Source organism: Staurois parvus, unplaced genomic scaffold, assembly GCF_062004578.1.
Source record: "Staurois parvus isolate SC_StPar_1 unplaced genomic scaffold, SC_StPar_1.0 ptg000249l, whole genome shotgun sequence".
NCBI classification, from domain to species: Eukaryota; Metazoa; Chordata; class Amphibia; order Anura; family Ranidae; genus Staurois; species Staurois parvus.
Window position 1 is genome coordinate 8,811,929 of NW_028318045.1, and position 15,459 is coordinate 8,827,387.

Here is a 15,459-nt window from a genome sequence, read left to right on the forward strand (position 1 = left end):
CAATCCAGAAAGTACTGAAAATCAGTTCTGTTCCCTCCAGCTGGAGAACCCCTGAGTACTCAACATTGCCTTCAAAAGATTCCACTTACAGGGACCCAAATAGTGGAGAAGTATACCTGCCATCCAGGGCCCATCCCCGGCATCCTGTACATGACACATCAGTCTTACATTGCATAGGCATATTATGGACATAATATTTTAAGAGATACAATATATTATTTTATTTTTATTTTATACAGATAGATACATGGGTGGATGTTTTATAGGAAACCTTCACAATAATTCCATATTCAAATGTTTACAGTTATAAACTTATAATTTCTTTCTCTAGATACACTTTAAGGTTGAGGGCACCACTTGTATGTTATTTTTTAGAGAATCATCAGACAAAGAACATTTTTATTTAGAAAAAAACAATCCGATAATCAGTTGTTTGTTCTTCTCTTAGGCCTTTGGACAATCCTTCACCGTCCACCGCAAAGTTGCTGAAGATGGAGAGACCCGAGAGGAGACCCTATTACAGGAGTCAGCAACCAAAGAAGAATATTACCTGGGCAGGATATTGGAGATGCAGAACGATGTACGGCAGAGTAAAGCGGTCATTGGCAACGTCCAAGGCGAAAATGAGCGACTTACTGCCCTGGTCCAAGACTTAAAGGAGGTAACTCCCCTATTCTTTGTACTGTATCTGTCTAAAAAATATTTTCCTTTAAAGCTAAACTACAGGTGAACAGCTTAATACATAGTTGAAATACATACAGTATATCGGATCTGATTTACTTGCCAAAGAACACAAGGTCAAATGTAGGTACCTACGTTGCTTGTATTCAAAAGATACATTTAATGATGTATTAATGATTACTGAGTTGCATTGATTTATGTGTTTTTTTATATCTGCCTGGAGTTTCATTTCAAGTTAGTTTAGTTCTTCAGGCATACACATTTTTACGTACTCATTGTCAAATCTGCATTATGAAACCATTAAAAGAATTATGATTGGTTATTAGTTTCTATCAATCAGTCCAGTGTCCACACTGCAATTAGCCATAAATACATCTGGGTCATCTTCATCCCTAGACAGTGTGGACTGTCCAGTAGTTAGTAATTAATATAAATGTTTCTACAAAGTCTAAAAGACCTCTGATGTTTCACTTGTCCTCCAATTAAAGAAGATTGCATTACATTAGTTTCTTCCCCAGCCAGTATGGGGAAAGTGACACAGGTTCCCAGAAGTGATGTTTTACACATTATTCTGGGTCAGTAACAAGAAGGGATGACCAGTGGACGTTTGCTGGTCTCCCTACCCTGTACATGGTGGCAGCCACCATGCTAGTCCTGGGCCTGCTGATGGGTGCATGGAGCCTGGGAAATATGGGCAGGCATGGGATGGAGAAGCGTCCGATACCAAACTGGGCAGTGAAAAGAGGAGCAGCAGAATGATGAGCTCATTTCTCTATCACTCTGCTCTCCCCTGCTCTCCTTGTGTTGCTTTTCCCTCTGCCAGTCTGAGCTCTGCTGTGCAAAAGGCTGATACCAAGTCAAATACAGGTATTTACTTTACTTGCATTAAAAAAAAAAAAAAAAATATATATATATATATATTAAATACATTTAATGATGTATAAATTATGTATAAATTAATACACAGAGTTCATCTTTATTCCTATGATTAGCAGTCTTGACGTAATGGATAAGGATTTTGTAGCAAAAGAGATGAGATTATTATTATTATTATTATATAGTATTTAGCGCCAACAGTTTGCTCAGCGCTGTACATTATAATGGGAGACAGTACACGAGACAGTACAGTAACAATACAGTACAATACACGAGGGGTTCAAGGGCCCTGCTCCTTGGAGCTTACAATCTAGGAGGGAGGGGATAGTGGTACAGGAGGAAATAGCTGTGGGGGATGGAGTGGTAGGAAGAGTGGAGGAGATCGGCAATTAGGTGAGGGCGGGGTAGGTGTCAAGGTCCTACCTTTTCCCAGAGGTTATGTTACTCCATGTGCTGGCATCCATCTTGGATTTCTGCTGAGCATGGTGGGAAGCTTTTATGCCTTCAGGTCTCTGAGGTCCATCCCCCAGAGGGGTGTGGCTGAGTACATATAAGCCTGTGATCCGCACATGCTCTTTGCACTTGTGTCTTGTGTCTTTGTCTTGCTACAGCTCTGTGTATATGCTCGCGACTCTTCTGGTATTCTGACTCGGCTTGTGACTAAGACCATTCTCTGTGTTTTCCTTCGATCTGACCTTCCGTTGCTGAACCCGGCCCGTGACCTGTGATTCTCTGTCTACTGTTCTGTACTGTTTTGTCCTGTTGTTGTCGACTCGGCTTGCCTGACTACTCTATTGTCATTCTCACCAGCTACACGCCATTGGTGGCGGCCATTACCGCAGCCGGGGTGTCTCGGGGGCCGCGACCTGGTTCCTGGCTGCATCAAGTCCATCCCCACCATCAGAGGCCCTGGTGAAGGGCAGCCTGGGACTTAGACTCCGCGTCCTGAGGGACTTTGGTCTGTTGGTGGTGGTTGTCGTCAGCCAGTGCGTTACCCTGCCATTAGGCCTACCTGTCCGTTCCACAGCCCTGCCTGACAGTAGGCTTCCCTGAAGAGGTGGGTTTTCAGGGTGCGCCTAAAGTTGAGGAGGGTAGGTGACAGTCTGATGGATTGGGGTAGTGAGCTCCAGAGGATGGGGGAAGCCCTAGAGAAGTCCTGGAGATGGGTATGAGAGGAGGAGACCAGGGAACTAGAGAGTAGGAGGTCTTGTGAGGAGCGGAGAGTACGTTTTGGGTGGTATATGGATATCAGGTCAGTGATGTAGTTTGGGGCAGTGTTATGGACAGCTTTGTACGTCAATGTTAGTAATTTGAATTTTATGCATTGGGCAATCGGAAGCCAGTGGAGGGATTGGCAGAGGGGGGTGGCGGATATGGAGTGGTTAGTAAGGTGGATGAGTCTGGCCGCAGAATTCAGGATAGACTGAAGCGGGGATAGCCTGTGATGAGGTAAACCGGTGAGGAGGGAGTTACAGTAGTCAAGTCGTGATATAATAAGCGGGTGAATGACTTGCTTAGTAGTTTCTGTTGTTAGGAACAGACGTATTTTGGAGATGTTGCAGAGGTAGAGTCTACATGAATTTGTCAGTGATTGGACCTGGGGCTGGAAGGACAGATTGGAGTCTAGAATGACACCTAGTACTCTGGCTTGCAGGGTGGGAGTGATGGAGGCGTTGTTGGTCATGATGGAGAAGTCGGGGGGGGGGTCGCGGGCTGGAGGGAAAACTAGGAGCTCGGTTTTGGACAGGTTTAATTTGAGGAAGTGAAGTGACATCCAATCTGATATGTCGTTCAGTAAGCTAGTGATTTGGGCAGAGACTGAAGGGGTGAGGCAAAGGGTAGAGAGATAGATTTGCGTGTCATCGGCATAGAGATGGTAGTTGAAGCTGTGGGAGTGTATTAGTTCGCCAAGGGAGGAGGTGTAGATGGAGAAGAGAAGGGGCCCGAGGATGGAACCTTGAGGGACCCCAACAGAGAGGGGGAGTGAGGGGGAGGTGGCAGCGTTATAGGTAACACTGAAGGAGCGCTGTGATAGATAGGAAGAGAGCCAGGAGAGAGCAGAGTCTCTGAGGCCAAGAGAGTATAGTTTTTTGAGGAGGAGGGGGTGGTCAACCGTGTCGAAAGCCACAGAGAGTTCGAGGAGTAGGAGCACTGAGTAGTGGCCATTAGCTTTAGCGGTTAGCAGGTCATTGGTGAGTTTGAGTAGCGCGGTTTCGATGGAGTGTAGGGGACGGAAGCCAGACTGTAGGGGATCAAGGAGGTTGTTGTCGGTGATGTGGGAGCTTAGGCGATTATAGACTAAGCGCTCAAGGAGTTTGGATGTAAATGGCAGCAGGGAGATGGGTCTAAGGCTGTTTAGGTCGGTGGGATCCAGGGAGGGTTTTTTAAGTATGGGAGTGATGTGCGCGTGCTTCAGAGGGGAGGGGAATGCGCCAGTAGAGAGGGAGAGATTAAAGATGTGAGTGAGGGAGTGTTGGATGGAGGAGGAGGGTGATCGTAGGAGTTGTGTGGGGACAGAGTCAAGAGGGCAGGTGGTAAGGCGAGCTTCATAGAAGATCTTAGTAACCTCTTCAGTGGTAGCAAGGTCAAAGGAGTGGAGTGTTGAGGGGGTTTTAGTGTGAGAAATGTTAGGTGGGGTGGAGGTCTGGACAGTGGCGAGGTCGAAGGGAAGGAGTGTTGAGGGGGTTTTCTTGTGAGGGATGCTAGGTGGGGTAGAAGTCTGAGCAGTAGCGATGTCCCTACGAATTGCGTTGATCTTGCTTTGGAAGTGGTTAGCAATCTCGTGGGCGGTGAGTGAGGTACTGGGTGGAGGTGGGGGCGGAGAGAGTAGAGAGTTAAAAGTAGAGAAGAGCCAGCGAGGACTGGAGGAGAGGGTATTGATGAGGGTTACAAAGTAGGCTTGCTTGGCAGTGTGGAAGGAGGAAGTGTAGGTGAGGAAGGCAGATTTATATTGAGTGAACGCTTGTTGAGATCTGGTTTTGCGCCATAGTCGCTCCAGCACACGACTGCGTCGCTTGAGATTTTTGGTGTGGTCATTCTGCCAGGATTGAAGCAGTCGGGGTCTAATGCTTCGTGTGGTTAGGGGTGCTAAGGAGTCAAGAGCGGCTGACAGCGAGTTGTTATAAACAGTAGTGGCCAGGTCAGGGCAGGACAGAGGAAGGATACTGTCGAAAGTTGGTCAGCTGCACAGTGGAAGGGGGCAGGGTTCACGTTGCAGAAGTTTCAGCTGGTGATAGTTTGACATTTGGGGGGGTAGGTATTTGAGGACAAGGAGACCGAGAAGGTGATGAGGTTGTGGTCAGAGAGAGGAAAGGGGGCATTTGTGAGATTGTGGGTTGTATAGAAATGAGAGAAAACAAGGTCCAAGGTGTTCCTATCGGAGTGGGTGGTGGACTGTATACACTGTGCGAGTGCAAAAGAAGAGGTTAAGTGGAGGAGTTGGGATGTAGCCAGGTTATTGATGTTGATAGGGATGTTGAAGTCTCCAAGGATGATGGTGGGTAGCTCGGAGGAGAGAAAGAAGGGTAACCAGGCGGAGAAGTTCTCGAGGAAGCAGGACACGGGTCTAGGAGGCTGATAGATTACTGCAATCCTCAGAGGGATTGGAGAGAATAGTCGGATACAGTGGGCCTCAAAGGAGGAGAAGGATAGAGAGGGGGGGTTTGGGTGATTGGGTGTTCGACCGCTGGGTTTGGGTGAGTGGGTCCAGGTGAGACCTCCATAGGAAAGTGCCACAGGGAAGGTGGAGTCAGTGGCTTGGATACCTTTCCTGTATAAGATGTAGCTCTGGGTTCCCAGTGCTGCTCACATAACCACAAAACCTAGGTATTTAATCATATGATCTCCACTGAAGGGAGCATTAGAGATGACAAGGGCGCATACCTCCCTGTTCCCGTCTTAGTGCTGCCTGGTGAAGCTGATCTCAAGAAAGATTCAGGAACTTATGTTGGCTGTATTTAAAAAATATATATATTTTATTATTTTTAAAGTAATGCACATTTTTATTATATTTACACATCTGCCAGAAGCGTAGCTGTACAGGCCTCTTCTGTGATTGTAGGGAAACAGGGAGATAGAGGGCACAAAGTCACCACAGGGTCAGACAGAGTCTAACTCATTCTTTGTAATGGTTAAATCCACCGTTAAGCTTCAGAATGACAGCAATGCACTTATATTGGCAAATGCCGGGGTTGTGTACGTGCAGCCAGTGACACCGAGCCCTGGGTCCTGTCACCCTCACCTGGTTCATTCATGAACTATTCCTTTTTGACTTCACAGGAGACTTTTCCATCCTTTGGGGAAAGGCATTTTACTCCTTCAGCTGTTGGTGAATTGGATGTAGTTTGTCTGTAATCGGTGTAGGTGACAGCAGACGCATCACCTGAGGCAATGAGGTCGCAAAGGTGTGACCGGGCCCTGGCATTCTGCCATCGTGGGGGGGGGGTGTCCCAAGATGGCATGAGAGGGGCCCAGAACATGTGAAAGGGTCCAGCTGAGGGACCGTAATAAAAGGCTTTGAGAAAGAAAGAAAGAACTGTAAATAATCATATGCTACCTATACCATATATATTCTGAAAAAATATATAAAATAAAAAATATCAAAAAGTGTCCATAAAGGACAATAAACCAAAAGTCACCAATTCAGATCAGTGTATAGACATATACTAGTGTCCTTCAAAAATAATAAAGTCACATAGTGGTAATTTCAAAAATCATGGTGTTACAGCCTTCCACATGACTCCCATGATCAAAGTAACCTCAAAAAAAGAAAATGTACATAGTGCGTTATCTCTAATAAACCAATATAAACAATGCGCTGTTAAACATAAAAACACTATGAAAAAAACTGTGTAAAACACACGTGATCACTGACAGTGAAAAAAAGTGAATGGATGTGTCAACCGTGACCATGAATCACTCTCAGTGCAAAATAAGCAACAGACAACAAGTGTCAATGACTGTGCACACTTCTAATGTGTAAGGAGTGAATACCCATACCAAATGGAATTAATAATCACGCCTTATAAAACCATCAGGATAAGATACAATTCCAAAGAATACACTCCATCGAGGAAATCTTTTTAGGATGTTATCACAGCCTTATGGATAAATCTCCCTGGTGCCATCTGGGTAACGCAAGCCTGTGTATTCCTTACTCCTTCTAATACCAAGCTCCACCGATGCACAACATATATGGAACAAAATATAGTGTAATACCGCAATACACCATTAAACCATACTTTATTAATGTGCTTACATTGTTACAATCTTTAAAATCGCCATTTCACAAACATTTCAAACCACTGGGAAGTCCTGGTATCATCCACGAGTGTTTGAAAGGATTTGCCAGTAACCAAGATGGCCGTTCCGTCACTTCCGGTTAGGCCTGTTATTCCTGATAAAAATTGTCCTGCTGCTGGCCAATTTTATACTGCTGTGTCATCAGAAGTATTTTAAACTAAGGTCCCCCCCTGTGCTGTTTGTCCCTAGTAAAATTATGCCTACGGCCTTGCTTCTTAAATTTGTCATGCTGCTGGCCAATTTTACACTGTATTATCTGCAGGCATTCAATCCCTAATAAGAGCTTGACAGAAATTGTCCAATGGCAGGGCAGTTTTGCATTAGAGAGAACAGGAACTACTGGACAATTTCTATCAGCCATATTTCACCTCAAAATAATCAGCTGAATGTTGGCCACACTAGAAAAAATATAAATAAATTCCACAGTCAAAATAAGTGCTGCCAGTAAGAGTTCTTGCTGTCCATGAAAATCATACTGTTGAGTAACAACATATATAAAGTTGTGCCACTGACCTGCCCCCTTCTGCTCTCTCTGCCATTCAAAGAGTTAAATCGCTACACTGCCACAATGCATTGCATTTTGTGAATGGGTGGGGGAATGTGATGCATTGAACAATAAAATCATATAGGCTATACTATGATTTGTCTTAAAGGTTTATCTCAATATACTGTAGCTATCCATAAATTTTATATTTATCATACATTTAGACAAACTTTACAATTTCCAAATACCTATATGTCTATTAAAATGTATTTATTACTGTCTTTGTCTATTCTTCCATCAAGTTAAATACCCAACCTATTTCCAACTATAAGGGCAAATCACACCAAACAGCCATGCAACACGCTCAGCTCAATGCACTATTTACCTCTTTTTGTCCAAACTTGATTGAAATGTCAGAGTGACATTTCTTAAAGTTTTAATGCCACAGTGGCATGGTGATGCTATAGTTTGTGTAATTTCACACCATAAGTAACAAGGGGTATTTTTGACATGTCTTGTGCTGAGACTGTGCTGGAAAAGGTTGTCCACCACCATCCTGTCCCAGTGCACCTAGTGTGAGCCCTAAATCAAACTCAGCCAGACCTCTCTTATCTTTTGAAACACTTCCAAAGACAATAAATAGTATGTTCACAACTGTCTGGCATCATGAACTTTCTTTCAACCCATCCACCAACAACGATACATGCTAAATATCTTATTTATTTTATTTAGTTATTACAGGTTCTTATATAGTGCTGTCAATTTATGCAGTGCTTTACACATACTGTATATATTGTAAAAGGATTCCGACCTTTAGACCCTTTTCCTTTATATCAGTATTTTCCTTTTTCTGTGCTGCGCAGCTGTCTGGGTGTGGCACGGGCTCGATCGGGCAATCAAAGTAAACCAACACTCAGGTGGGATACAAGAAGATTGCAAAGTTTATTACGTACATTACAGCTTATATTGACAAAAACCACAAACCCAAATTATCCAATAGTAAGGCAAACCCAAATTATCCAATAGCAAAGCATACCTTTCTCTTTTACCCAGATACTAGACAAAGGTTAACTTTCCCTAAACAGTTAAACCCCAGTCTGTACATTCTGCTTATTTGGTTATGTCCCGGATCTCTTATCTGAGTATCAATCTATATTTTCTAAGAAACTTTGAGAACATCTGCGATATAGCTTTCATCCTTGTACAATTGCGGTTACACCTGTTACACACACATTCTAAAATTTTCCATATAAGCTTGAAAATAATGCTGATATTTCTTATTTCATTTACTTAAAACATCACTCTAACTCTTATAACAATGCAAGCATAATGAAAACAAAATGGTATGCATGAATCAATAGCCCTAGCTCATATTTTCCCACAATCCCCTCTTTGATCATATTGAACCTTTGTTCAACATGATCACTCAGAATACCACATCTCCTCTTTGGATTGTCCAAACAAAGCAAGCCTGGATCCATCTGTTGGAGAGGTAGAGTCTGGGCTCTTGGGCTTATTTGCTAGCTTCATAGTCTTACCCACTCCCCATATAGCAAATTTTATTACACAGTATATAGATATAAGAAACACTATGATCATAAGGATTACAATTCCTGCTTTCTTGAAGAAACTAAAAATACCACTAAAGAAATCTCCAAACCACCCTCCAATTGAGTCAAAAGGATTCCAGGAATCTGGCAAATTATGGAGTTCCCCTGCCAGTCTCTCTCTCTCTTCATTATGGCCATTTATGACATCATAATAATCTGGAACTTCTATATCCATTGTTTCCTTGGTAAAATTATTGAAATAAATGCAGCATATCTGTTTGTTGTTGGTCTGATCACAAATACCCGTGACTGCCATCAGGAGCCTCTCCTGTCTCTGTCTAATGACTTCCTGTTCCATCCTAAGCTTTCTCATCTCTTCATTAATAAGGGTGATGTCATTACTGGTAATGTTAATCCATTTTTCAATGATATTGGCAAAAGAATCGAAGCGTACCATTAACATGGCATTGCCCAATGGCCCCAAAATACTCATATAGAATTTTTCCCAGGGACTAAATAAAGCCCTCTTGGGTCTATGGAACTGTATAGTTCCTTGGGCAGGTCCCATGGAGACCTTGCTGCCTTTAATACTACTCATATATGGAAATACCCTGACAAAAGTACACCATCCTCTTAATGCTGTGTCATCTGGGAATGGGATAGTTGTGTGGAACCAGAGGCCACAACAGACCATCCACCCTTTTGGCAGGTGAGGTGCGGGTAGTCCTGATGATTCTTCCTGCCCAGAACGAAGACCTATCAGACATATCCATTGAGCTATGTGAACCGGGGATGTACTATTATTATTCCATGGCGTCCTGCTCAAGGAACCATACAGTTCCATAGACCCAAGAGGGCTTTATTTAGTCCCTGGGAAAAATACTATATGAGTATTTTGGGGCCATTGGGCAATGCCATGTTAATGGTACGCTTAGATTCTTTTGCCAATATCATTGAAAAATGGATTAACGTTACCAGTAATGACATCACCCTCATTAATGAAGAGATGAGAAAGCTTAGGATGGAACAGGAAGTCATTAGACAGAGACAGGAGAGGCTCCTGATGGCAGTCATGTAGAGGGGGTATAGTCACCATTTCCCCTCCCGTTTCCCTCAAGTTTAGCAGCATGTGTAGCAGCCTAAGCACTGGAGCTGTATCTGGACAGGTCTTAATGTAGATTCTGACCCTAATGTTATGCTGTACCAGGGACGGGCTGAAAGAGGGGGCCACGTGAGGGCCAATATGAACCAACAGCCGCAACAGCCAACCCAGGATTTAATATCCATGGATTGGCAAGGGCAACAGCAAGGGCCACCCCCACCCCCACCACGTGGCGGTCAGCCAAATCGAATTTCCTACTAGGGCTGCCCAGGACATGTTCCCCCTTTGGTCATGCATTTTGTCCCAACAGACTGGCGCCCGAACAGGGACTCCGATAATCCAGGTGAGTAATATCGTTTCAATATACCTTTGTTATATTATGATATTGCTTTCTCTGGATACGGTAACGTCCCACGAGATAGTGTAAAGAAACTGAAAGGAGTTTAGTGTTTTTTCTGCGGGAGGGGTCAGACTCGCTCCTGGCAAGGTTTACAGATCTGTGACAGTTTAGACTTTACAGGAAACATTGAGGGGTTCTGTTCTCGCTCAATACAGTATAAGAAATATAAAAGAGGAAGGGAGAAAAAAAATAAAACGGAGTTAAGTTCCGTTTTTAGGGAAATGTCTGAGGTGTACCGGTGCTAATGGTATACATGAATCAATAGCCCTAGCTCGCATTTTTCCACATATTGTATATTCACATCAGTTATATGATTCTATTAAAAAAAATAAAAATCCTTTAATATCACTTTAAAGTGGATAATATGATTCCAGACTTTCCCAGTCTCTCTTATTCCAGCTGGTAATACATTACCATATACCAATGTTAAATATATTCTCAAAAGTAGAGAGTTCATCCAAAAAGTCCAATTGCTGACTGTAAGTTGTAAGGTGATTTAAAAGTACTGATTGGCATATTCAAGGCTTTGGACATCTTTTTATGTCCTTTTCCATCTTTACAGTGAGGAACAGAAGTATTTGAACACCCTGCGATTTTGCAAGTTCACCCACTTAGAAATCATTGAGGGGTCTGAAATTCACATTGTAGGCACATTCCCACTCTGAGAGACAGAATTTAAAAAAAAAAATCAGGAAATCACATTGTATGATTTTTAAAGAAATTTATTTGTCTTGCACTGCTGAACATAAGTATTTGAACACCTGAGAAAATCAGTGTTAATATTTGGTACAGAAGCCTTTGTTTGCAATTACAGAGGTCAAACGTTTCCTGTAGTTCTTGACCAGGTTTGCACACACTGCAACAGGGATTTTGGCCCACTCCTCCACACAGATCTCCTCTAGATCTGTCAGGTTTCGGGGCTGTCGCGTAGCAACACAGAGTTTCAGCTCCCACCAAAGATGTTCTATTGGATTTAGGTCTGGAGACTGGCTTGGCCACTCCAGAACCTTGATATGCTTCTTACGGAGCCACTCCTTGGTTATCCTGCCTGTGTGCTTCAGGTCATTGTCATGTTGGAAGACCCAGCCACAACCCATCTTCAATGCTCTGACTGAGGGAAGGAGGTTGTTGCTCAAAATCTCACAATAAATGGCCCCATTCATCCTCTCCTTAATACAGTGCAGTCATCCTGTCCCCTTCACAGAAAAGCACCCCCAAAGCATGATCTTACCACCCCCATGCTTCACAGTAGGGATGGTGTTCTTGGGGTGCAACTCATCCTTCTTTTTCCTCCAAACACGACGAGTGAAGTTTAGACCAAAAAGTTCTACTTTGGTCTCATCTGACCACATGACTTTCTCCCATGCTTCCTCTGGATCATCCAGATGGTCACTGGCAAACTTCAGACGGGCCTGGACATGTGCTGACTTGAGCAGGGGAACCTCCCGTGCAATGCATGATTTGAAACCATGAGGGCGTAGTGTTCTACCGACAGTGACCTTTGAAACTGTGGTCCCGGCTTTCTTCATGTCATTGACCAGCTCTTCCCTTGTAGTTCTGGGCTGATTCCTCACCTTTCTTATCATCAGTGATACCCCACGAGGTGAGATCTTGCATGGAGCCCCAGTCCGAGGGAGACTGACAGTCGTCTTTAGCGTCTTCCATTTTCTAACAATTGCTCCAACAGTTGATCTGTTTTCACCAAGCTGCTTGGCAATTGCCCCGTAGCCCTTTCCAGCCTTGTGGACGTCCACAATTTTGTCTCTGGTGTCTTTTGACAGCTCTTTGGTCTTGCCCATGTTAGTAGTTGGCGTCTGACTGTAGGGTGGACATGTGTCTTTAAAGAGCTTGGAAAGGTGCTACTAAGTTAGATTAATGAGTGGAGTAGAGGTGGACTTTTTAAAGGCATAGTAACAGGTCTTTGAGAGCCAGAATTCTTGCTGTTTCTTAGGTGTTCAAATACTTATGTTCACCAGTGCAAGACAAATAAATTCTTTAAAAATCATACAATGTGATTTCCTGAATTTTTTTTTATTCTGTCTCTTAGAGTGGGAATGCACCTACAATGTGAATTTCAGACCCCTCCATGATTTCTAAGTGGGAGAACTTGCAAAATCGCAGGGTGTTCAAATACTTCTGTTCCTCACTGCAAAAAACTCCATTACCTTGTTACGCAGGACTTTTGACAGTTTTTTTCTGATCCACATGGCTCAGTATCTAGCCTAGTCAGTGCTTCCACATAAGAGCTAACAAACTCATTGACTATTTATACAATGACACTAACTGGCATTTTAACCCGTGTGTGTCACCTTGTGTGTCTGCACCAAGGCCAAACATTCCAGGGTATGTAAACTTTTGATGATAGGCATTTGGGTGATTTCTGTTATCATTATGATTTAAAAAGGAGCCAAACAACTATTTGATAAGAAATAGCTTCATATGATCATCATCCTTCAATAAAAGAGCATTTTTTGGCATGATCAGTCATATTTTCAATATCAATGCCAAAATGTCACAATTTCTGCCAGGATATGTAAACTTTTGAGCACAACTGTGTATACACACACGTGTAAAGCGCTGCATAAATTGATGGTGCTATATAGGTACCTATAATAAGTGACATAGTAACTATAACAATTTAATGTATATTCTAATTAAAAGGGAAGTAAATTACCTGCTGCTATCTGCTCTTCTCCATTCTTAACTGAAACAACACATAGACTCTAGCTGTCTCTGGGTAATTTGCTGCTATCTGCTATTCTCCATTCTAAACTGAAACAACGCATGGACTCCAGCTAATCTCAGAACAAATAGTTTATATATATTTTTCTCTATGTTGAGTAGTTCTCACCTCTTGCTGCACTCTTTTATGACTGTGGCCTGTGTCTGGTCTGTGTTTGAGAAACCTCCCCCCATCTCATGTGATCCTTATCAGTTCCTAATTGGGGTGGAGAGGAGTTGCTCATTTGACCATTTCCCTATAAATTTAGATCAGCTCATGGGGGGGGGGGGGGGGGATCACAGACGGGGGCATGGTCACAGATGGGGTGCTGATTTTGCGTGAGTGCTGTTTCTGAAGGAGTGCTAAGAGCAGTTGAACACAGCAGTTTAACTAAAGCAGGATAACTCAGGCAGCAGGAAGAAACACCAACAAGAAACTCGACTGCTTGCTGGACAGACTGCAAGCAAACACCCCGGGAAACATCTCCTACAAGTCTGAGTCCCACTCCGTGTACCTTTTAATATGTCCCCTCTACTCCTCCTTTTCATATTACTGTCCTATGTTCCCAAAATCTCACTTCTTTACCCCTCTGCTCCACCCCAAAACTTGTACATCTCATCCTCACTGCAACCATCTCCCTACTACTCTCATCACCTCCTGCTGATACTTCACTCACCTGCTGACCCAAACACCAGGACTGGAAGACATGTGCACTCGTGTACATCCCGCTCCCATGTTACTTTCCTCACCCTTCTTCTTCGCCTAACCTCTGGGGATATCTCCCTAAACCCTGGTCCTCCACTATCTCACCCCCACACCAGGCATCCTCTTTCTTCCGGGAATAGTCGCAATCCCCTCAATTTAATATCAGTCCCCGTGCTCCCAAAAACCACCCTCCCTTTTTCATGTGCCCTCTGGAATGCCCGCTCTGTCTGTAATAAGCTCACCTCTGTCCGTGACCTTTTTGTCTCCCATTGCCTTAACCTACTAGCAATAACAGAAACCTGGCTCCAAGCAGCAAATTCTGCTTCTCCCACAGTACTTTCCTATGGAAGCCTCCTCTGGACCCACTCACCCAGACCCAGTGGTCGGAAAGGTGGTGGATTTGGTTTGCTTCTATCCCCACTGAGCACCTTTCAAGTCCTCCCTAACCCTCTCTCTCTCTATCCTTCTCTTCTTTCGAGACTCACTGCATTCAGCTGTTTTCTCCCATTTCTCTGAGGATTGCAGTGATCTATCGGCCTTCTGAACCGGTGTCCCTCTTTCTTGATGATTTCTCCGCCTGGCTACCCTACTTTCTCTCCTCTGAACTACCCACTATCATTCTCGGAGATTTTAACATCCCTATTAATGTCAACAACCCGGCTACATCCCAACTCTTCAACATAACCTCATCTTTTGCATTAGCGCAATGTACTGTATACAGTCCTCCACTCACTCTGATGGGAATACATTAGACCTTGTTTTCTCCCATCTTTGCAATCCCTACAACCTCACAAACACCCCCTTTCCTTTCTCTGATCACAATCTCATCACCTTCACAGTCTCCTTGTCTTCAAATACCTATCCCTCCAAGCGGCAAACAATTACCTGCAGAAAACTTCACAACTTGAAAACTGCTCCTTTCCACTCTGCAACTGACCAACTCTATGACAAAATCTCTCCCCTGTCCTGCCCTGACCTGGCTACTACTGTCTACACCAGCTCGCTTTCATCCGCATTAGACTCACTTGCTCCTCTAACAACACGAAGCATCAGGCTTCGACCGTTACAACCTTGACAGACTGACGACACCAGATATCTTAAACGACATAGCCGTGTGCTGGAGCGATTGTGGCGTAAAACCAAATCTCAACAAGCATTCACCCTATATAAATCTGCTTTCTTAACATACACTTCCTCCCTTCATGCTGCCAAACAAGCCTACTTTGTCACTCTTATTAATACCTTGTCATCCAGTTCTCATCGTCTCTTCTCTACTTTTAACTCTCTACTTTCTCCACCTCAACCTCCACCCAGTGCCTCACTCACTGCTCATGAGATTGCAAATCATTTCAAAAACAAGATTGATGCAATTCGTAGGGGCATTGCCACTGCACAGACATCAATCCCACTTAGCATACCTTATACTAAACCTCCCTCAACACTTTCCTCTTTTGACCTTGCTACTACCGAAGAGGTCACTAAGGTTTTCTCAGAAGCCCGTCTCACTACCTGCCCCCTGGATCCTGTCCCCTCACAACTACTACGGTCACCCTCTTCTTCCATCCTAAGCTCCCTCACTCACATCTTCAATCTCTCCCTCTCTAACGGTGCCTTCCCCTCCCCTCTAAAGCATGCACA

General features: G+C 43.7%; 1 protein-coding gene across 7 annotated transcripts in view; it reads left to right on the top strand.

Moving 5' to 3' along the window:
* Nucleotides 1-15,459, top strand: part of BICD1 (BICD cargo adaptor 1) — a 274,101-nt gene that overhangs the window by 148,731 nt on the left and 109,911 nt on the right. For all 7 annotated transcript variants that reach the window (XM_089680737.1, XM_089680738.1, XM_089680735.1 and 4 more), the window contains exon 2: nt 449-661. In XM_089680737.1, the coding sequence (XP_089536863.1) occupies nt 449-661 (213 nt within the window). The remainder of the gene's footprint in view (nt 1-448; nt 662-15,459) is intronic.